Source organism: Euprymna scolopes, chromosome 30 (genome assembly GCF_053919585.1).
Source record: "Euprymna scolopes isolate OS-2025 chromosome 30, ASM5391958v1, whole genome shotgun sequence".
Classification (NCBI taxonomy): domain Eukaryota; kingdom Metazoa; phylum Mollusca; class Cephalopoda; order Sepiida; family Sepiolidae; genus Euprymna; species Euprymna scolopes.
In genome coordinates this window covers 25,395,090-25,420,573 of record NC_136511.1, presented here as the reverse complement: position 1 = coordinate 25,420,573, position 25,484 = coordinate 25,395,090, and the positions used below count along the sequence as shown (strand labels likewise).

The following is a 25,484-nucleotide window of genomic DNA, read 5'->3' as shown; positions in this document are numbered from 1 at the left end:
ATGACAAATCCTACCGGTTAGGAGATACGAACCCAGTCACAAAACAACATTTGATTTCATTGTCTAAATCAGTGCCTCTGAGCCACAAACAATTGCCACGGAAATGAAGTGGATTTAAAAACATATGCACGCCAAATTCGTGCGAGGACTGTAGACAGTCTAGAGTCTTCAAACGAGCAGAAGCCGTAGACATTACATAAGCGCTAGTTTACTGTCTTTTAGATGTTATCTTCTTAACAGGGTTCACCTAAAGGGACTTTATCATTATAATTATAAATAAGTGTATATATATACATATATATATATATATATATATATATATATATATATATGATTACTTAATCACATAAATTATTGTACAAAAGTATAAATTTATGCGTAAACTTTAAGTATTTACTTCAACAGTGTCCAATACGTAGGTAGAGCTAGGCAGTAAGTTATAAAATATATATGGCAATTAAGCTACACATAATATTCCGCCTTTCATCCACGCTAAGATTCAGCATGATAAGCCTGATGAATCCTAGCGTGGATGAAACGAGGAATATTCTGTGTAGCTTTATTGGCATATATATTTTCTAACTTTTACTCTCCCCCTTCTCTCTCTCTCTCTCTCTCTCTACACACACACACACACACACACACATACATATATATATATATATGTGTATATATATATATATATATACTACATATACTACATATATACTACAAATAACTCGGCGTTGCCCAATCGTAAGATACATTTATATGTATTCAACTTTCATAAATATTATTACAGAGCCAATTCTCTATTGATTATTTCAGAGTACCCACTATATTGTAATGCCCCCGCCCGTCCTGACACGGTCAGGAAATACGCTTAAATATACTTTAATGTAATCAGATTTCCTATTTATCATAAAAAACCAATAGTGTTATGTATTTAGCACGTGACAGTGTAATCTCTCTGTTGCAGATATTGACTGTGTGAAATTTCAAGAACGCACCCCTGTAAATATGTGCGTTTCGATGCAGAAGTAATTGAACTGATCAACATTCCCGGCGGCTATATAACGTTTACTAAGCGGATTCAAGTGAGGTCAGTACGGCCAGAAGATGAGTTCTATGATTTGAGAGTGACGATAGAGATTTAAGCTGCCATGTATTCAATGTAGTCGTCTTTAGCCTTACACAGGGCCTCGACACCTGTCCGGACCTGGAAGCATTCCTATTTAACAATTGCGGACGTAAGCTCGGCGAATATTCGGCGGATGGTGGCTATAAGGTTTGCTTTGATGTTGTTCTCGATGTATAATCAAACTAAGTAGTCTAGCGGGTCTAGATGCGGAATGAGGGAGCAGTGGGAAAAGGATAAAAAAGCTATAGCACTCCTTCTCAAGCACAGCCTACGTCTCTTTCGACTTTCGAGCATGTGATGAGTCCTGTTGCTACACCAAGATTTTTCCAACGGCTTCCTGATTGCATTAGAGGATCACCCCCCTCTTCAGCACACCCGGGTACACTTTGGTGTCGATTTACAAGCCGGCTTCGATGATGTGACGTGGCATGATGTGGTTCTCATTTGAAACTAAACTAAACACCATAAGCGTAGCCGAGAACTTCGTTGAGCTATGCCACCGAGCCTTCAATTACCAGATTCGCATTTTGAGGGCGCTGGCAATGGTCCTTTTGAAGTAACTTGGATCGGTAGAAAGCATGAGTTGTATAGCGGCACATCTCCGATCTCGCTCGTTGAACATTGTGCCACTTTCAGACATGATAAAAGGGGGCTATCGTTCTTAGGACTTGTAAACAACTAGCGACCTAGTAGATGACCTTCAAAGAAAATCAAAACCGATTTTAATCAAACGGAAATTGAATCATGTCGTCTTTTCTAAAGCAACAATTTTATTGTTTCATTTTATATAGTATAATTACTTTGACTGAAAATGTTTGTCAAATCACTGAAGTTAGTCAATGTTGAGCCTGGTCAGTTGAAAATAACATGATCTCTATATAAGTGGACAATGACACCTTTTTGAGATAACTGCAAACGTTTACCTGTAACAGAGCATGTCTGCGCGTAAGGGACAGAATGTGTGCGCAGACCAAGGATCACGGTCGAGAGGATAACGATCACGTTCAAGATGACCAATATTCTCCAAGACCCGAAAATGCAAAACAGAGCAAACCCACCCAGAAATTTGGATGATTCATTTTTTGACAGAAGTGACATGATCTACATGCATTGGGTTCCAATGGGACATATAGTCAACAAGGATTATTATGCTGAGGTTATAAGGGGATTCAGGTAAGAATTACGTTCGAGTAGGTCACGACCATGTTAATCTCTGAAAAGTATTCAGAATATATATGTTTTTTTCAACGGAAAAAAAAGCGAGTCATTATTTTCCTCCGGTCTTTTGCGACGTACTCTAATACAAAGTGTTGGATCCCAAGCGTCTGCACGTAACAGGATCGGGAGTTCGGCTACATGCACGTTAAACGTGTTTAGGACGTTACATACAGTTATCATCTTCTCTGACTGACGTATATATGCGACTGTGGACAACTTGTGAATTCAATATTTCCTAGGAACTCTCTGCTCCGAAGGAAGCCGTTTCATTTCGCATAGATTGTAAGCCGCTGACATACATCAACTTCACGCTGTAGTGGTCCGAATTCATGTCATATTTGATACGGAGTTACGAAACGGAGAGCACAGATATGTTCGTTCCAAAAATAAATCACAATCGCAATTTTCGATTTTTATTAGAAAGTGGTTACTTTCATCTTTTGCGAATTTAAAATCGGCCATTAAAGCAGATCACCGACAACAACAGATGCAAAAATAAACCAATTGTTTGAACGTCCATCTTTGAAAGACGAATTTCAAAGGAGAAATATTTCAGTATCGTTCCGAGAATTTCGTCTACAAAAAATTCCTTTTATGAAACGGAATGCATTATTTTCGGTCATTTTAAGACGAAATTGAACGAACGTTAGCAAGCATCATTCATTACACACTCGGATGGAGTGGTGGGAATGTTTTGTTTTGTTTATAATAAGGCGTAAAAGACAAATAAAATGCTATTTGAAACCTAATAATTAAATACGAAGTTTCCAGAGTTTTTTCGCATAGACATTTTTATTGATAGTACACACTAAAAACTCAGTGTCTCCTTAGAAGTAATCTCCTCCAGCTGCAATGCATTTGTTGTATCATTGCAACAACTTCTGGAACCCCCCATAAAAGTCTTCGTGTGTGAGCGTGATCCTGGCCACATCTTTCACCTCCTCAATAGTCTCATAACTAGCCTCCATCGTAATTTTTGAACTTAGTAAATAACCAAAAGTACCAGGGAGCAATGTCTGGAATATGTGAGGGTGAGCAACTGTATCGATTCTCATCTTGGTCAATTAGTCTATGTCAAGGTTAGAGTTGTGGACTGGTGCGCTGTCCTGATGGAAATGTCACTGTCCCGATTTGAAGGATACTGACCTCTTCATGAACTCTCTTATAACCTCAACATAAATCCTTGTTGACTATTTGTCCAGTTGGAACCCAGTGCATATAGATCATGCTAGTATCGTCACAAAATGAATCATCGAAACTTTCTGGGTGGATTTCCTCTCTCTCTTGCATTCTTGGGTCTTGAAGAGCCAGCATGCTGCCACTATCTATTTTTTGATTTCAGGATCAGAACATTAAATCTAGCATTCATCGCATGTCATCAGAGCATGAAGAACTGCGGGATCGTAATTTACAAGATCGGCAATGGTCCTGCTGCTATGACAATATCTTTCTTTCTGATCTTCTCTTCGCATCATCTTGGGACAAACTTCACGCAAATCTTCGGCATCTTCCCTAACTCGCAGGTAATAGTGTATACACTTCCAACATTGATAGCAAATCGTGCACTTATTATCTCTATAGACACACGGCAGTCTTTATCCATGAAATTCTTAATTTGGCCAATCACTTCTGGTGTTCTTACTTCCTTACTTATCATCATTCCTCACAGACTTGCCACCTTTTTTTAAATTTTTTACGTCACCTAAAAACGTATGCTCGATTCATGCAAGATGGTGCAAATGGAGTCGGAAGTATCTCATACGTTTCTTTGTCATTCTTTTCAAAGTTTAGAACAGAATTTTTTTTACTATCGTTCTTCTTAAGTGTCCTCACGTCCAGATTGCATCTTTGAAATTCACTAGCCTTGAAAATCAGGCTTGAGTAAGGTGTATTCAATTTCTGTGGTAGCTGTTAATTTAAACCTAAAATCACAAAAATTAGTCATCTCATCAGATGCATAGCAATTACATATGTAATATTCAAATGTCTATGATAATTTAAAATGCCTGTACAAAAAAATGGAAACTTATTGAAGGCACCTTGTATTTCAATTTTAAGAATGTCAGATCCAAATAAAATTATATTGCAAACATAAGCATGATAGATCTAAATTTTTAAAAAAATAACATTTTAACCATAGCCATGACACTCAAAGCAAATACTATTTCATTTCATGACATGATTTACTGAGAAAATCCTTATGATTTGAATTAATCGAAATACTGTCCTCATCTAAAATGTTATTTTCAAAACCTTTCGGTTGATGTAACCTCCGACCTTCTCCAGGTGCATCTTGTCGGACACAGGAATATTTCTGCCAAAATCGAGAATTTCACACAAAAGCTATTAATTATATATATATATATATATATATATATATAGAGAGAGAGAGAGAGAGAGAGAGAGAGAGAAAGAGTGACACTCATTTCGGCGGTAGGCTTTCGATCCTGGCATGAGGCAGTTGCCTTCCTATCCGCACTGATGAACTGTGAAAGAGCGTAACAGTACTCCATGTGAATGAATAATACTCCTTCCTATCTTGGGGTGAGCATATTGGGAAGTGATATACAAACTGTAATTAGCGTATGAAGCGACGCTCTTTGCGTAAACAAATCGGGCGGAGGCATTTGAACGATGTCAAAACATCGTTAATTCATTGCCCACACAGCAGCAGCCGTACAGCGCAATGGTGAGAATCCTTGACTCTGATTTGGACGGTTGGGTTTCGAACCTCTCTTCAGACAGTTGTCTGTCTTGCCGCACTGATCAGATGCGAAACAGTACTGTATGTGGATAGCTGTATATATATATATATATATATATATATATATATATATATATATATACACTTACAAATTGTTTTTTTTTGTATTGATATTCATATTAAACCCGTTTTTTATTTACTAAAGCAAATACAACTTTTTTCTATATGGGTCGTTGAAATGGATGTATCTGCAAGGGATCTAGCTTATTGCCATGTTCTTTTAAAGATTTATTGTGATTAATTCCATATTAGGGTTTTTTCCGGTTTTCTTATGTGATGATAAGGTTTAGTTAACTATGATATGTAATTATATTCATGCAAATATTCTATGTGATTTATACTTGCATAATATTTGCGTAAAAAATGTTATAATAAACACAAACTACTTTCTATATATATTTATGTATGTGGATACACGTTTGTTTTTAAAGAAATTGCTTACCAAACTCTGCTATCAGTTTATGGTCAACGAGATTCATTTCTAGCTGATTATAACATGGTTGTTTGGAAGACTAATATAACTAATTATTATTGCGTCTTCCTTTTAAATTCTGGCGAGTTAATATAAGTACTACGTCCACCACCACCACCACTACTACTGTGGCAATATCAAGAAAATATGTTTCATGGTTTAACATGCAAGAAGCCTCCTTCTTTTTTATGTCTCTCCCTCCCTATTTCACCTTATTAAATAAAAAGCAAAGAAAAAGTAAAAAAGAGAGGAAATAGAACAGAAAGGAAGAAAACGGACCAGCCTTTGTCGCTTTGGCGTCGACTACAACCATTTTAAACTGGAAATAGAACAACAAAAGGAATAAAATCCTATCTAAGACCACCATTATCGATCACAACGTTGTTTTCTCACAATCTGACACTCATTAACCCTTATTATCTAAGTAACCTTTGAGCCTTATTAAGAACTAACTTCCATTCCTATTTAAAAAAAAAAAGGAAACAATATTTAATCTCATGATGAAATGGTTAAAAAAAGTTTTCTTGTATCTCAGCATTTTACTATCGATCTATATTGAGTTGATTTGTACGGCATTATCACGGTGACACACTGATTCTCCTCAGATCTCCGAAGTTAAGCAACGTTGAGCCTGTCTAGTTCCAGGTGGGTGACTATTTGGGAATTCTAAGCGCTATATGTGATTTCCGATTATCTCGGCATTTGTTTCCAGTCGTCCTGAACCTCCACTTGTATTCAACAATGTCGACTAAGGAGAGGTTTGGTTGGAATTGCGCAACTCTTGCCACAAAAATTGCTCGCACAGTGGGAATCCATAGTCTGTCAAGACTGGAGGAAGTTACAATTAGTCAAAAGCTTGAAGCATTAGAATAGACCAGAATTAAAGGTTATATTTCAGACAATATGTTTTTCACATTTCGGATCGTTAAGTTTGGAGAATGTCAGCAAATGCCGGAAGGATGTTCTAGTTGTTTAGTATTTAACAATAGAGTACACTTTTGTTAAGGTTATTGAACAGAGATTCTAAGCGATTTAGTACGGAGTTGACCCGTAAACATCGTATGATTCTTGTCTATTCCGATCTTAATACTAGCTTAAGTACATGTAAACCGACTGGGTCTGAATTGCAACTGAATTTAGCCACAACGTCAAAAGTTCTTGCGAACAATTTTAGTATAAAATTTGGGAGCCTAAAACCTATTTTTGTTTTGAGATGTACAATTTAAATACGTACGATTTATTACAGTTATAGTGTTAATTTTCTAATATTATATGAACATACAAAAGTTTGTGTGTGTTGATATGAGTTCGTTCTCTGTAGATTCTTAAACGGCTGATCCGTTTTTTTTAAATTTCACAAAAATATAATGCACGTGTCTGGCTGTGTTTTTACATAGGTTTTGTATCGGAATGTCTTCAAAAGGTATCGAAAATCAATGACCGTATATAATCCGATAAAAAACGCAATTTAAACTAAAGTAAACGCCTATAACAGCCTAAATCAAAAATACATTTAAGAATTTTCTGTACCGGCCAAGTGAAAACGGCCGACATATAAAATAACATGTAGAGATGTGTTTAAAATTAGAGCAAAAATTTAACTATAATAATTGACTTTTGTATTTTAAACATCAATCAAAGACATCATAAGAGCACAAGTAAAAGTGCCCGACATATAAAATCGACAGTAGAGTTTTTGATATGACAGACGCACGTTGGAAATGAGTGTTCTTGTTTAGAGCACAATTGAGCCATGCTCCTTTATATTTATATGTTAAACTTTAATTCAAGTCATCAAATAAATAGTAGGTTCTCAACAGTGCAATGGAGACTACAACGTATTGTGGACTAACAGCAGGGAGGATTGGAAAATGGTCAATTAATCGCTTCTGATAACAATAAAATATGGAAATGTGAAACATTTATAAATACTTATCTTATTCCCGGATAAACTAAGGTTCCCTATATATATATATATATATATATATATATATATATATATATATATATATATATATATATATATATATATATATATGCCTGTGAAAATACATTTTTTAAAATATACACCAATCCTTATTTAAAAATGGCGTACTGAAAACATATTAAGTGGTATTTAAAGATTCTTTTCCAATTTTCGGATTTTAATCATGTCAAAAGGCACTTTATTTCCTCAGGACCGAGTGATAGTTGCTATTTCTTTTGATGAGTTAATGGCATAATAAATACACGTATTGATATAATTATTAAATGATTGAATTTGCCCAGCAAAAGAGACACTCTATAGAATAGTAAAAGCAACTGAATTAAAGGAATAAATTATAGCATGGTCAACATAATGAATTTTGGAAAATAGTCTTTTGTCATTTATTCAAAACATATATGTATATATATATATATATATATATATATATATATATATATATATATATATAATTATTTTTTTCTATAATAATTAAATGCATACAGACACAAGTGTTTCATCCTTTCGGGAGTCTTCAGTTCAGGGTGAAAACTGAACGTCTATGTGTGTGTCTGTCTGGTCACGAATAGGCTCCTATATGGTTGCTTATTATAGAAAACTGATTTAATATTATGATAGAAGATGTATCGAGACACAGGAATGAGACTGGTTAATCTGGCATAATGATGATACATTGAAATTGTGGGGTCTGCGTACGCAACTTGGTCCACAAAGTATGGAAATAAAATATTTATAAATTAAAAAAATAACGCTTACAGGTGTTTTTTATATAGATGTACATAATAATACTTTGATAAGTATCTTTTAACTTTAATAGGGATGGTATCATAAAATTGTGGGAGTTGCGTTCGCGCCTGTCCTCTATAGAATAAGTTGGTTGGTTGCTTTTGTTTTCCGGCATATCAAACCTTTTCATTTTATTTGATGCCGAATCCAAAGATTTTGAAGTAAAATAAAATAATAGAATATATTTGTTGTTTTCGAGTCGGTTTCTATTTAACCCATAGTTGGTACCTTACCAGGTACTACAATTCTGGGTCAGAGTGGACCTGGGAGCAATGGCAATTAAAGGGTGACTCCATACTCCACAAAGCCCGCAAGTTGGGGCCTCACCACTGGATATCGTTTAAGGTCATATCCATGACTTATAGAATGGAAATAGGAACAAACTTTAATAAAGACTTTTCATATCTATCTGCGTAATTATTCTTTGATAATTATGTTTCCGTTTGAAGAAATATGGTATAATAAAAGTGGGTGTTCGTTCGCGCCTGACCTCCATAGAATGGAAATATGTCACAAAGTTTAACAAGGTTTTTAATATAGATCCACGGAATATTGTGAAAAGTGATTCAGTGTGAACAGATATGGTATAATAAATTATGGTGTTTATCTATTTTATTTTTACTTTCATCTTATTTTGCTTTGGTTTCGATGCCCCACAATTCGAAGCTATCTCTTTACAACCCTTCCTTTTCATAAGCTATCATACTTTCATAAATCAGAGTCAATTCTCTGTAGGCTGTTTTTAAACCCAGTCAACGATGGGTACTTTTGCTAGTATACATATATATATATATTATATCTGTAATATGATATATATATATATATATATATATATATATATATATATATACTAGTCTATCCGTGACCCGTTGGGACAGGATGTTATATTAGCTATGGAATTCATGTATGAGCGTGACACTTGTGACGTAAAGAAAATAGGTTTTTTTTTTACATAACGGAAACATTTCTATGAAAATATATTAAAATAAAAATTCACGGACGGATCACTCAAACAGGATAAAAATATCCTCCCTATTCGTGTAAAGTTATATACTTTTCCGAACAATCGCTCCAAAATCGAAAATTAAACAGTTTTTCTACGAAGTGAATGTCAATGAAAGTCATTTAGCAGCAAAAACTCACATGAACTTAAGTATAAGAAATAGACGAATGAAAACCCCATATTGGAATCCTTCTACCAAGTTATAGAAACTTAAAATCTAAAAAAAATAAAATTAATAAAACCTTCCTTTATATATATATATATATATATATATATATATATATATACCTATGTGTACACATATACATGCACATATATATATAAATATATATACATATACATATATGTGTGATCGTTTATGTATATTCATGTTTATTTAATTTACTTATTTGTTTGTTTTCTATTGTTATTGTTAGTTTTAAAGCTATTTTGTATCGCTATCCTAGAGTAAGTTTTATTTCGTGAACACAGTTGTTTGCTATTTCTCGTCTACAGTTTAATAGATTTTGAGGTTTTCTAAAGTACAGGATAGCAAATTTTTCATGGAGGCATAATTTACATGGATAGATAACCCTTACTAAACAAGAAATAGGTAGAATTAGCAAAACTATACTTTATAGAGTAAACAAACAAATCTAACAGGACCTAGAACTAAACCAGTGGGCAAATACTACCGAAGCAACCACCTGGTTTAAAAATATAGAAAACAAAGATAAATGTACATTCATACAATTTGACATCATAGACTTTTATCCCTCGATATCCGAAGAACTTTTTAACATTGCCCTAGAATTTGCCGAGGCATACACTGATATATCCTCAGAAGAAACTAACATCATTAAAAAATGTAGAAAATCAGTTCTAATAAATAACAATAACCAATGGATAAAAACTAAAATGAAAAATTCGTTCAATTTGGCGATGGGTGCCAGAGACTCTGCAGAGGCATCAGATCTTGTGGGATTATTCATTCTATATACCCTCACAAGCATAGTCGATACTACGGATATCGGCCTATATAGAGATGACGGACAAGCTATAAAAAAAACTCCAACAAAGTCAAGGGAGAAAACTTTAAGAAAATTATACACAAAGAAATGAAAAATTAGGCCTAAAAGCGGACGTATCAGCTAACATAAAAATAACAAATTTCCTGGACGTCACGTTCAACTTAGATAAAAACACATATGAACCATACTTAAAAAATAACGCTACTCCAATTTACGTAAACCCTAAGTCGAACCACCCATCATCAATTATAAAACACATTCCTAACTCGATCGTAAGTAGACTCAGTAATAACTCAAGCGACGAAAATGCATTTAACAGGTCAACCAATATCTAGGAAACAGCCCTATAAAATAGTGGATACAGAATATCGATATCAAATATAAGCAACAAAACACCAACAACTATAATAATATTAAAAATAGAAGAAAAAGAACTATAATTTGGTATACGGAACCATACAATCAAATGTTAAAAACAAAACTTGGCAAGAAATTTCTAGATCTTATTGAAAAACACTTTCCCGCAACCAACTCCTTACACAAAATCTTTACTAATAATACCTTGAAGTTATCTTACAGTTATTGCGAAAATTTAGAGATGATAATTAAAGCACATAAAAACAAAATACTAAATGAAAACAATGAAAACAACAACAAAATAAACAATAAAAAAGTAGACACCATGACAGAAATAAAACCAACACTAGCAGAAATAATCATAATAATAATAATAATAATAATAATAATAATAATAATAATATTGATGATAACAATAATAATAATAACAAACCATCCCCGGACAAGAACAACCATACAATAAATAACAATACAAATAACGAACAAGATAAATGCAATTGTAGACACCGCACACTTTGCCCAGTCCAAAATAAATGTCTAACAAAAAGTGTTGTTTATCAAGCAAAAATTTTTGCGAAAGAAACCCCGAATAACAAGAAATATTACATAGGCATGCCTTTCTTAGATTTCAAAACCCGATACTATGACCACAAAAGTACATTCCAAAATAAAAAACACCGTATAAAAACAACACTAGCGAATAAATACTGGGAACTCAAAGAAAGCGGACATTCGCCGGTAGTCGAATGGAAAATAATGAGACAAGCTACCACATGCAGACATTTAGACGACCCATGTAAATTATGCCTCCATGAAAATGTGCTATCCTGTACTTTAAAGAACCTCAAAATCTATTAAACTGTAGACGAGAAATAGCAAACAACTGTGTTCACAAAATAAAACTTACTGTATCATAGCGATACAAAATAGCTTTAAAACTAAAATAACAATAGAAAACAAATAACATAAATAAATTAAATAAACCTGAATATACATAAACGATCACACATATATGTATATATATATATTTATATATATGTGCATGTATGTGTGTACACATAGGTATATATACATATATATATATATATATATATATATATATATAAAGGAAGAAAAGGGTCTACCTTAAACCACTAACCTAGTCCTAGAACAGATCGTTGTTCGATAAAATGCATGCTCTTTGGCTGATAGGAAGGGGCGCGGTGGATACTAGAAAGCTGATTGACTGACTAGAAATCCTCAGCATATATAAAAAAAGCAACCACAGAATTCGCGCATAAGCCTGACGAATCCTATAGTGGATGAAACGCATAATATTCAGTGTAGCCTAATCGCCATATATATTTTATAAATTACTATATATATATATATATATATGTATATATATATATGTATGCATATATATAGTAAGTTATAATATATATCGCGATTAAGCTACACTGAATATTCCACGTTTCATCCACTCTAGAACTCTTCAATCTTATGCGCATTAGCCTGAAGAGTCCTAGAGTGGATGAAACGCGGAATAGCTAGTGTAGCTTAATCGCCATATATATTTTATAACTTACTATCTAGCTCTACCTATGTATTGAGCAGTTTTGAAGTAAATCCTTAAAGTTTACGCATAGATTTATACTTTCGTATATTAATTTTATGTGAGTAAATTATGAAGATATATATATATATATATATATATATATATATATATATATATATATATATATAAGTTTAAAGCAGAAGTTACACATTAAGTCGGACTCTTCTTACTGAAAGAACTTTAATACCACTTTAAACATATCCAAGGGGGTCTTTATAGAGACGATTCCCTTTTTACTACAATAGCCAGGCCAAGAGAGTACAACAAACCAAGTAAAAAATTACATAACTTCTTCAATAACTTTAGCCTTTCTATAATTATCGAACCATACAAAAAACTTCAAATTTTCTAGATGTTACTTAATTGAATCTTTACACAGAAGCTCATAGCCCCTATCATAAATCTTATCTTACGCTTTTATACGTCCACCCCAACTCAATTATAAAATCTATAGTACCATCTGTCTCTAGAAGAATTTCTGCTAATTATGCTGATAAAAAACAAAACTGTTAATTAAAATGTTACTATCTTCAATAATGGCTTATGGAACTCAGGACGCAAGGAAAAGATTAAATACAAAAATTGTGCTCCTCCTACAGGCCGCCTAAAATCTGTAATCACACACAATATGACTCGTAAGAAACAAGTTCAAATAACAAGATCTGCCGCTATCAATAACAAAGAACCAGTCTACATTTCTAATCCAAATACTAATCGCAATACCTCTAACCCACCTAGTCGCATCAGGAGAAAGAAAAGTATTTGGTTTAATCCTCCATTTAGCCTTAATGTCAAGACTAATATATCTAAGGGATTCTTCAACATTGTACAAAACTCTTTCAAATACCCACACAGATATAGTTCTATTTTCTATAAAAATTCAATCAGGATTTCTAATACAACAATGCCTAATTTAGCACAAGGAATCTTAATATCTAATAACAAAAAAATTAAATCAGTTCAAAAAATCCCTTTCCCAATTAAACCCCAAACTAACTGCAATTGTAATAACACAAATCTTTGCTCACTCAATAATGATTGCATCTATAAAGATGTTATATATTCTTGCACTATTACTGAGCTCCCCCGCAATCCTCCCATAACAGACACTAATATTTCGTCTTCAAGTCATTCTTCTTCCCATTTTCCATCTTATATAGTTAATAATCCAATACACCATTCGAGCAGCCCTTCCATCTACAATCGTACAACTAGTAAAAATGATGATATTAATAATAATCATGACAATAATAATGAGAATAATAATATTTCTCCTAACAGCCATCCTTACACTAACAACACTCCTTATTCACCCCAAAATAGTCAACATACAGACATTGTCCCACCATTTGTTGAAAACTATGAACAAAATTAAAACTATCTAACTAATACCAATCAGCAAATTAATATTAATACCAGGCCTCGAGCATTTAATAAAGTACATAAATATATCGCCGCTACTTCAACATTAATTAAGAAAAGAATATCAAACCACATTTCTTCTTTCAACAACCATAATTCTAATAATAACCAAGGCACTTCTCGAACCACTTTAATTAAAAAAAACTTAACTCTAACAATACCCCCTTCTCAACCAAAGGACTATCCTAAAACAAAAGTTAAGTTTTATACTCCAGGCTCTAAGTCATGTCGCCTCTGCAAAACCGAAGCTATAACTATTATTACTTCCCCTCAAAGTAACAATATAATAAATTATAAAAATGAACTGATCTCTTTCTGTAAACATAATCCAAATTTAATTATGGCAATTTTGAGATTACATAGTTATTGATATTACCCTTTATATGGATTATTTTTTTAAAACTTTGTCGTTTTTCTACATACTTCTTAATACTTTATAATTTTATAATCCTTTATTTAAACTTTTCATCTATTCTTTGCATTTATCTGCATTTTCTGCTTTATGCTTTAAACTTTCCTATCTATCTTATATATTAATCTACCCACACTTTCATATCTTGCATGAATATTTACATATATTTTACTATAAGCATTTACTTACTTTTTTTCTTGCTTTTTCCTTAATTAGCAGATACCGGCCATCCTTACCCCTTCAATAATTTTTATTTTATTTTTTTATTTTTATTTTTATTTTAGATTGTATATTTAATATTTTATTTTTTAAATTATTTTTATTCATTTATTTATTCTTTATTTATTTTTTTATATTCTATTGATTTATTAATTCATTTATTTGTTTTCAACGTAGTGTCGTCTAACAACTCTTGCTGACATTTTTTAAATGATGACCTGTACATTTCAGTTGACCTATATTATTTTGCCCTAATATTTTTCGCGCCTTTAACATTTCCTATCTGGGTCATTTTGACTTTTGTTTCCCTTTATTTTATATTTTATATTTAATTTTATATTTAAATATATCATCATTTTTCTCTCTCCTCTTTCTCGTCCCTGATCTTTGTTATTTATATGTTGGTCTCGGAAGTAGAGTGAAAAGCATATCTTATTCTATTTATGGAAAACTGGAGCGCCTTGATACTATGCTAGGTCGACACAACATTGGTTGAATCAAAATGTGATTAATAAACATTCATAGCGACATTAGTCCTCGGATACGGACACAATTGAAAAACTTTGGAGCATATGCGACCGAAACATTCGCAAAAAAGCAAAGACAGCCATCTTCGAAGTTTGAACTAATATTTGAATTTAATTGAAAACGTTCCTAATCAGATCAATTGGTCAACAGAGAAATTGAACTGATTAGGAACGTTTTTGATTCAATCAGTGAGCGTTGTCAGTGTTCATAGATCATACTGAAAAATAATAAGAACACTTTCGACAATGAACAAGTTTCTATATTTGTTCACAATATTGTGATGTATGAATCTTTTTTTCTAATAATAAATCCTTCTTTTATGGTCATTTAAAGAAAGTGTACATTTTATCGCGACACCCAGATATATATATATATATATATATATATATATATATATATATATATAGTGGGAACAAAAACTATCCGATACAAAGCGAAAAGTTACTTATTTTTTGTTACACAAAATCAAAAATAACAAAGTGCTATTCTAATATATTTTGGTACGTTAGAATAGCGTTTTTTTTCTATTAGTTTTATTTTCGTCTAATAAAAATAAATTAACTTTTTGGTGCGTCTCGTATACTGATTGTGCCCCCTATATATATATATATATATATATATATATATATATATATATATATATATATATGTGTGTGTATATATACATATATGTATATATATATATATATATATATATATGTATATATATTAATAAAATATAGTGATCAAGTGTTGGCGACACTCGGAATACAACTGAGAACTACTGCAGTCATTATTTCATTAGTCATTACTTATGGAACTAGGGCAATCCATATGTTTAATAAATGTGAGCCGTTCGAAATTCAATGCATATTCTCGAGTTGGCAAAAATATTCTAGAGTTCAACGGAGTACATCCGACCTTTTTCAGGAGTGGAAGGTGGAATTAAAATCGACCAAAACGCGAAAATAATATTCAAGATGAGGATAGTAGTCCTCCGAAAGTAGATAATACGAAGAATCAATCTTCACCTCAATTTTTTTTTAAAGATAAAAATATTTATACTTTGTGCATTCCATAACAGATTGACTGTAATTATAGATGTTTAGTCTGTAAATGTTCGTAAGAATGTGTTCAAAATGCATAAAGAACAAAGAACCGAAGAGTTTGTTATCAAACACACTAAGAATTAGTCTATTAATGGTTCGTTTAAAGAACACATACGGGAAGAATATGTAAGTGTGTATTTTTAGTATTTGTACAGGTTTTAAACAGACATGCCCGGCTTTCGTTAAGCATTTTCCGGTCATTTACGAAAAGATGCTGAAATGTTTACCAATGAGACCGCACGAGAACAGACTCCAAAAATTCATCGTTGGCAGAAATATGCAGAAGGAACCGGACAAAAGATGTTTTTTTTTAAAAACCAGTATCTAAAATAAATAAAACCCAAATATAACTCTGAAAATCATTGTTGCATTATTAATGTAAAAGAAAACACACAAAAAAGTTATTGAAAAATTAAAAAAAACAAAAACTAAACGAAAACATTATATACATTCCAGTGAAATGTATATATATATATATATATATATATATTTATATTTATATATATATATATATATTTATATATATATACATATATATATATATATATATATATATATATATATAATTTGTTTACTTCGTTCAAAAATAAAGTGCATACAATAAATACGAATTTTTTCTTCACTATTTTTTTCTGTTGAAAATTCATTTCTGTTTTTATTGATTTTTCCATTGGTTCGTTTGTATTTGGCTTTTTCAGTTTGCGTATTTCGGCGTCAGCAAAAGTCAGTGTTGCCTTATTCAACAGCAGTAGAAGTACCGTATATTTTGTAAAATATATCACCACGAAAGCTACGACAACATAAACATTTATTAATCGACATAACTGAATGCTCCATTGCTCTGTTGAAGATGGTGACGGCGTGATACTCTAAGAACCCAACCTCTTTCATGGACGTATTTCAGATGCAGAGTGCCGTCATAGAAATCCTCACAAATATCCATTGAAAATAGCGAGGGCGATGTAGAAAAATAAATTATAGTGCCTAAACATTTGCTCGTTTTACTGGTACAACTTTCTTTTTGTACCTCCTAGTTTTTTGGATTAAAACATAGATTTTATTTTTTGAACTATTCACTTATAATCTATCCAGAGAAGATCACGACGTTATGTTTTTCAGTTTTGTTAGGAAAGTGTGTATATTGTTCTGTTTATGGCGCCTGGTATTCCGAAATCATCACCTATCTGATACTACATCTATAAGACACCATTTTCCCATGTATGGAGAATTTGTTGTCATATTTGGGCTGCTACTAGTCTCTCGCTTCTAGACAAAGGTCAAGAATAGTCCCCAACCTAATAGGTCCTGAGCTGTCATATAAGCTTCAACCTCTGTCCCATCGACGAAATGGTCAATCTTTCTGCCTGTTCTACAGGTATTTTAATGATGAATGCCTGACGAACTGCACGCATTTGTACCCCCTCGACTTATATACCCCGAAACAAACCCGACAAGCAGCTAAACCCACCCCTATACAGTAGAGATCCCTAGAGGTACGAGAGCTTTCTAATCCAGTATCTTCTGCCTCAGAACTGCTAGACTTTGGAACTCCCTTCCGGGTCCATGTTCCCCAACTGTACTGACATGTAGAAGTTTAAGTGTAACGTGAACCGACATCTTGCTGCCTAACTTCCTGTATGGTGCCGCTGTACGTTATGTCCCTGATAGTAGACCCCTACATCAAGGTGGCAATGTGTCTTGTTTGGGATGAAAATGTAATAAAAAGTGTCACAATGGTGCTTAGCTTCGGTTGTTAACGTAATCGTGCTGTACTAACGAGTACTTGTCTTCAATATTTTGATTTGAATGGATAAATGAATGATAAATGTCGCTCCCACCGGATAAAACTCTTTTTTTCTTATTTATTATTTCTTTAATTTCAGATTTGAAACACTTCCTGAAAATATGAATAGTTCTGCAGAATCGTCCTTGCTGGAGAAGTCTTACAGTGACATGGATTTCTTATCTACCGGTCTTCCATCGACTAATCACACTGATGAAGGTATTCTATATGAAGTTCCGACAGGACTCGTCATACTGCTCGCCATCCTGTACGGATCTATCTCAATAATGGCCGTTATCGGTAACGGACTGGTAATCCTGGTCATTGTCAAAAACAAGAAGATGCAGACCGTAACGAATCTGTTTATTGCAAATTTAGCGACCGCCGACGTCGTACTCGGCATGTTCTCCATTCCGTTCCAATTCCAGGCAGCCCTCCTCCAACGGTGGATATTCGCCGACTTTCTCTGCTCATTGGCGCCATACGTACTCACCATGTCCGTCTCTTTGTCGGTGTTCACGTTGACGGTCATCGCCATTGACCGCTACTTCGCCGTGCTGCATCCACTCAAGCCACGCTTTACCAAACGCTCGGCTGTGGTCGTCCTGACCATTATCTGGCTCATCTCGTCAATGTCGAGCCTCCCCGAGGCACTCTTCTACAAAGTGAAACGCCAATACGCGTCAGCCGACGTGCTCGTGTCATGTTGCTATATGGAGTGGCCGAAACACCCGCCCAACTTTGCAAAGATCTATCGCATGTACCTGCTGCTAGCGCAGTACCTCTTGCCGCTGACCGTGATTACATTTGCATACCTGCGAATCGGATGCCATATTTGGCTACTTGAAGTCCCCGGGATTGCCGTTGATAATCGTGACAACATACGGACAAGGAACAAAAAAAGGGTAAGTGCATTTATACATATTAAACTATGTGCACGTAATGTTTAAAAAGAATGTATCAAGAAATTATTATATTGAACGGAATCAAGTATATATATATATATATATATATATATATATATACACACTTAACAGAATGCATGTATACAAATGATGAAGAAAAATTGAAATAATCTACTAGTTAGCATACTTGATTTTTTTTCTTTATGAAACTTTGTCAATATTTTTTTATTAAACAAACATAGAGATAAGAAAAATAAATATATAGCAAGATGTATGAGTCGAGACCAGAATAAAAGAAATGAGAAAAGACAAACTACATACATTTTGATATCTCTTTTTATTTGTGAAACTTTCGCAAAAAATATTTATGTAACAGGGTAAATTAAATATTCCTAAGGTTCGAATAGTGGTGATAAAGTTGAGATAGTTCTGATGAAAAGAAGGGTCTACACCCGGAGTTGTTATAGTATGAGATAGTTTTAAGATGGATCTTTTATAAACATAGATTTTTACAACTAAAATCAAGTCATCAAGCAATGATCTATAAACCCATTGTACCCCTAGGAAAGGGTCATAAAAAAGACGAATAACAGAGTATGTTGTACAAGAAAGATCATATAAAGATGCGTTTACAGGCATTTTTCGACTGTTAGTTAGACAGTCGGTTGTATTCTGTTAGTGCAGGATCATTCGATATTTACTTCACTGCCGCTGTGCAGGGATGTGACATAAAGTGAAAACTGGGAAATGGCCTAGTGAGCAAAGTAAATACGAGTAGACACATTGGCACCCTCGGGGAAGGCACTTCCGACCATAAAAGGTAAACTTCTTTCTACAAAAAAACCGTGTGACAATGCCAGAATGTGCTCATACCACGACTAAGAAAATTTGTATCACTCCAAAGGCAAAAAGGTCGCTGAAAGAGCTGATACTTTGTTGGAGTGATTGCCATTCAATTCTACGTAAGGTGTGTAATAATCTCCCACGATAGTATTAAACTCGTTTTTATTTACAACTAGCAGGCAGGTGTCCGACATGGTTCGGTCGTAAAATTCGGTTAAATATATTTTCATTTCATAGTGTCAATAAAACTTTTTAAAAAACGGGGTTGAGGTAATATCATCCATAAGTTGAACCGAAAGCAAGATTTTATAAGCAATGATGATGATGATGATGATGATGATAATAATAATAATAATAATAATAATAATAAAATTAATAATGATGATGATGATGATGATGATACTAATAATAATAATAATAATAATAATAATAATAATAATAATAATAATAACGAAAAAATGTTACGTAGTGGACGCGGACTTGTAACAGGTAAGTCCGTAAGCAACCATGTCATCGATGACACAGATATAATAAAATTGCAACTGCAGCTTTCAAAAATTAATTAACGAATCCATCGGTCGTGCATTCGCGATTAACAAATAGCGTCGAAACGAAGGTTTCACCTCACCCCCACGTCAATCAAAACATTTTTCTACATTTAATAATTGAATATATTTTGTAGTTTTTCGATTTTATGTGTCTCACACATCGTTTGTTTAAACTATATAAGGTTGGTGCCTGTTTGATGCGCATGACAAATGTGTTAGCGTAAATAATAACACAGGTAAGGTAAAAGCTCCTTGAGTGTTGAAGAGTTATAGAGACTATCTGAAAGGTCTCTGCGCATGATTTTTTTGTGGAAATAAGCGCACAGTATTCAGCCATAACTCTTCTGAGTCGACATTGTAAAATAACAGTGGCAACTGGGACACACACATATATATATATACATATATATATATATATATATATATATATATATATATACATATATATATAACTACTTAATTTACTCACATAAAATTAATATATGAAAGTATAGATTTATGCGTAAACTTACAGTATTTACTTCAAAAGTACTCAATACGTAGGTAGAGCTAGTTAGTAATTTATAAAATTTATATGGCGATAAGGCTACACTAAATTCGGCGTTTCATCCACTCTAGGACTCCTCAGCTTATGCGCGTAAGCCTGAGGAGTCCTAGAGTGGATGAAACGCCGAATATTCAGTGTAGCTTAATCGCCATATATATTTTATAAATATATATATATATATATATATATATATATATATATATATATATATATATATATATATATATATATATATATATATATATACAGGGTGAACAGAAAGTCCTTGGACCAATTCAAAAGTGGTTTATTAATAGAAAATTACAAAAATATAAATTAAACATGAATGAAAATTATAAGTTAGGAAACCAAGAATAAATTCAAATTATTTATTTTCAATGTGGTGGCCCTTCCTTTCGATTAGACGTTCAATTCTCTGTCTGAAGTTACCAACCGAGGCACGCAGCGTTTCCTGGGGTATTTTAGCCCATTCACTCAGAAGAGATGGCTTCAGAGCATCAACACTTGGATGAGCAACAGAACAGCCCTTTGCCTCAAACAAAGACCACATCTCCTTACGCCAGAATCTTGGAAAATGACGTTGGCACCAGTCCTGAGTTTTTCTGGAGTTGTGGGATGGTGCTCCATCTTGTTGGAAGGCGAAAGGCTGATCTTTCAATTGTTTCTTCATCTCTTCAAATGCTGGAACTAAAATATCGTTAATGTAGCGATCTGTGTTGATCTTAACCCCTTGCTCCACGAAAATCAGAGGCGACTTCCAAGATTTGGAGGCTGCAGCCCACACCATGAGGGAAGACAGCTTTTGTCGGCGGAAACCTATTCTCACGGAGTCATCAATGTCTGCTGAAGATTTTGTGTAAACTCTGTCGTCCTGATTGTTAACAGTCGCTTCAATTGTGAAGAGTTTTTTCATCAGAAAAAAATGATGTCCCGCTCTGCCGTGCCAGCCTTCAGTTCTTTAAGAAGAAGCTTTACTCTTTCAAGTCTCTTGTGCTTTTGGGCAAGTGTGAGGTACTGTCTCTTTCTCATCTTGTAGGGAGACCACTGGAGATCGTTTTTAACAATGGTTCTCATCAAGTTCACGCTCACATTCATGTCTTTAGCCATTTGTCTAGCAGATCTCTTCGGCTTCCTTCTTACACTCGCGCGGACAGCTTTAATCACCTTCTTTGTTCGAGCAGTGCGAGGTCTTCCACTCCTAGGACGGTCTTCAGATGTACCAAGTTCCTTAAATATGTTCACAACATGGTATACGGTGGATTTAGCCAATTTTAAGAGCTTAATAATATCTGAGTTTGTCCTTCCTGCGCAATGAAGCTGAATTATGGCCTCTCGTTTGCTCATTTTTCTGAAAGTTTAAACAAAATTATTTTAATATTTTTGTTGAAAATAATTAGATCAATAGTTAGACTAAATACTTACTTTATTCGAAGAGAGAAAAAGTGATTTTAACAATATTTAGTTTTAAAACTAAAAATGGTCCAAGGACTTTCTGTTCACCCTGTATATATATATATATATATATATATATATATATATATATATATATATATATATATATATGTGTGTGTATATATATGTATATGTATATATGTATATATATGTATATATATATATATATATATATATATATATATATATATATATATATATAGTAATCTACAAAATATATATATGGCGATTCAGCTACACGGAATATTCCCCGTTTCATCCACTCGCGAATTCTGTGGTTGTTCATCGTGTTTATATATATATATAAACGATAAACAACCACAAAATTCGCGCATAAGGCTGAGGAATCCTAGAGTGGATGAAACACGGAATATTCCGTGTAGCTTAATCGCCATATATATTTTATAAATTACTAACTAGCTCTACCTACGTATTGACCAATTTTTAAGTAAATACTTAGAGTTTACGCATAAATCTATACTTCCGTATTTTAATTTCATCTGAGTAAATTAAGTAGTTATATATATATATATATATATATATATATATATATATATATATATATATATGTAAGTGCCTTTATTGTTATTTGTATCTTCATTTTTAAAGGGACATATATGGTTGGAGATTCGCCGAAGTATGTGTTTAAGAGGGGTCATTATAGCATCCCGATACATTCTTTTTCTGCATATTTTAGAATGGGAAGGGATATTCTGATTCGCGTTATCTTTAGGATTAGTTTAATTGATAACTACGGTATTTGTTACTAATGGGAACATTGTTGTGGTGGTTACTTCTCTAATATGACTGATTTAGTGGTTAGGATGTTTCGAACGCTGTTGTTTGGGATTCTATCAATTACATGTGTTGTTCTTTATTGGAAGATCAGTAACCGTACAGGAATATATAACATGTTATGTATTCAATCACTCCTTTAAGGGCAAAGCTGTCGGTTTTAGCAATTTCAGGTTTGTATAAGCGCTAGAGGTTGAAGAGGAGCTTTTTTTCTTATCTTACCGTTATGTGAGGTTGCTATTTTTTGTACTAAGTTCGGTATGGTAGAGTAAGTTATCTTTATATTAAGAATTAGCTATTTTTTTTTAAATATTGCTTTGTATCTATGTGGCTATTTAAATAAATGTTCAGCTATTTAAAAATAAAAAAATCTCCTAGGTATGTAAGTTTTTAAGTAAAAAATATATAGCCAGAATGAATTTCCCCCTTGGTGTATTTCTATTCTTTTTTTCTTTTCATTGGGATTAGTCATATACTTAGTGCAATTTGGGTTGGGATTAAGCTTGCTCGAAGATTATTGAATTGCATTATTATTTGGACGGAGGTCATGTTATATGCAATTACGGATTTCTTGTTTTTTTCTAGATTGTTTTTATTATATTTTATCTTATCTATGTATCTTGAATATCCTAAGACATTATTATCAAAGGTTGCGACTAGGTCAAATATTTTTCATCAGTTGATAAACTTGAGATATCCTTTCAGACGGGTGGCTTTATGATGGAATTGATAATGGATTTGAAGTGATTTGATTTTTTTATATACGTGGAAGAGGATCAAGTTGGGTGTATGATAAAGGGAGTATGTTTCGGGCGTAAAACTTAGGGAAATGGCAAGGACATTTGATTTCGGGGTCAATTTCCATAGAGAGCCATGTCCTAAACAGAAGTAATGTAATTTTTCTTATGTTATTATATTGCATAGGTCTATCCTTTGTGATAAAAAAGCATCCTCCCTATAAAGATCCCCCTATGCACATTTCTTAATTCTATACTTTCAAGAGGAAAATACTAACTGAGTCAGTAGCTCCCAGTATGATGTCAAAATTGTGTGGCGTATCTTTCATAGGTCAATACTTTCCATCAAAACTTATCAAGAGAATCAGGTTTATTTTCAAATCTGTGATATAGCTTTTTAGCTAGAATTAGAGCCTTATTGAGAAATATTACAGAGATGGATGCATAGTAATTACTAATATCGAAGATTATAAAGCTATATCTTTCTTATCCTTAAGGATTTGAGGACTGATTTGGAGCAAGAGGGGAAATTTTACTTCCGTTCTCCCTTATATTATTCTATGTAACATGTTCTTACTCACTAATTTTAAGTCAGAACTTGAAGGCCAAATCTATCCTAACGACAGATAGTCCTACATGTTTTGTTTATGGTCTTTCAAAGTAAATCTTGGAGTTTCTGCAGTAACAATTTCGGTGTAATTTTCAATGTTCATTAGTGTATTAAATCAATCAAGTTCATTTTTGAGAACACATTTGTAAGATAAATGTAATTCTTTCTAAACAGGCTTCTTATAACTGGGGTAGTCCATCATGTAGTGATTTTTAGTTTCCTATACGGGAACGGACATGTGTGAGGATATCTTAACTTTCCGTGCACATTTATTTATTTTTCAGGCAGTAACGTTAATTGGGTGATTTAGTGATGTTTTTAATGTAATCATCTAAACTCATTCACCCTCATTCTTTAAAATGGTTCAAATTTAGGGTGAGAGATTGTTTTAGTCCATAAAATCTAACTTCTGTTGTTTCAATTTTTTTTGTGTGTTTTGGTTGAGTTCATTGAGAGTTGTTTTCGAATTTGTGTTTGACTTTGCTTGTTTGGCAGAATTTACATGAAAATGGAATGACTTCAATCTTACATTGATGAGGGATTTATAGATAAATTGTTTAAGTTTGTGGATGAAAGATTGTGTAGAGGGAATGGAAATATTTTTAGCAGATATAAGTATGCATTCATTGTTAATTAACATATCATTTCACTGTGATATTTAGTAAGACAATAACTCATTTGATTATCTATTCGGTGATTTATCCTATTCTTCTTCTTTTTCTTCTTCTTCTTCTTCTTCTTCTTATTATTATTATTATTATTATGTTTATTGTTATTTTTATTGTTATTATTTTTAATACCCAGGATATCTTAGCACTAAGTGAGACTAACCTACACTCCTCAACTCCCTCTAACAACTTTAACATGCCTGGCTATCTCCCACTCTGCCGTAAGGACTGACAGAAATATGCAGGGACTTCGAGTCTACATTCGAAACACCCTCCCCTTGACTAGAGAAACAAACCTAGAATCGGATGATTCGAAGCACGAAACATACAACATCAAATTAGCTACTTTTATTTTCTCTACCGTTCTTCCTCGACCCAGGACTGCACCATAATAAACAAAGTCTCTGACAGCATAGATACAGCACTCTCCCTCGATACTAGCGCACAAGTACATATATTTAATGATTTTAATGTCCACCAAAAAACTGGCTTGTGATTCTCTACTTACGCAAGTTTCAACCCGTTTCCCTGAATAGCAAGGAAACACGTATCACTTATAGATCTGTTTCTGACCACAGTTCCCGATGATTGTATAACAAATGCTGACAGCCCACTC

The 25,484-nt window shown here is 33.2% G+C and overlaps 1 protein-coding gene across 1 annotated transcript in view; it reads left to right on the top strand.

The window, feature by feature from the left end:
• The window catches only part of LOC145254593 (tachykinin-like peptides receptor 99D), an 864,064-nt gene that overhangs the window by 308,398 nt on the left and 530,182 nt on the right, over positions 1-25,484 (top strand). Inside the window, exon 3 of the mRNA XM_080113201.1 lies at positions 17,864-18,668. Within this exon, the coding sequence (XP_079969327.1) occupies positions 17,886-18,668 (783 nt within the window). The 5' untranslated portion in view covers positions 17,864-17,885. The remainder of the gene's footprint in view (positions 1-17,863; positions 18,669-25,484) is intronic.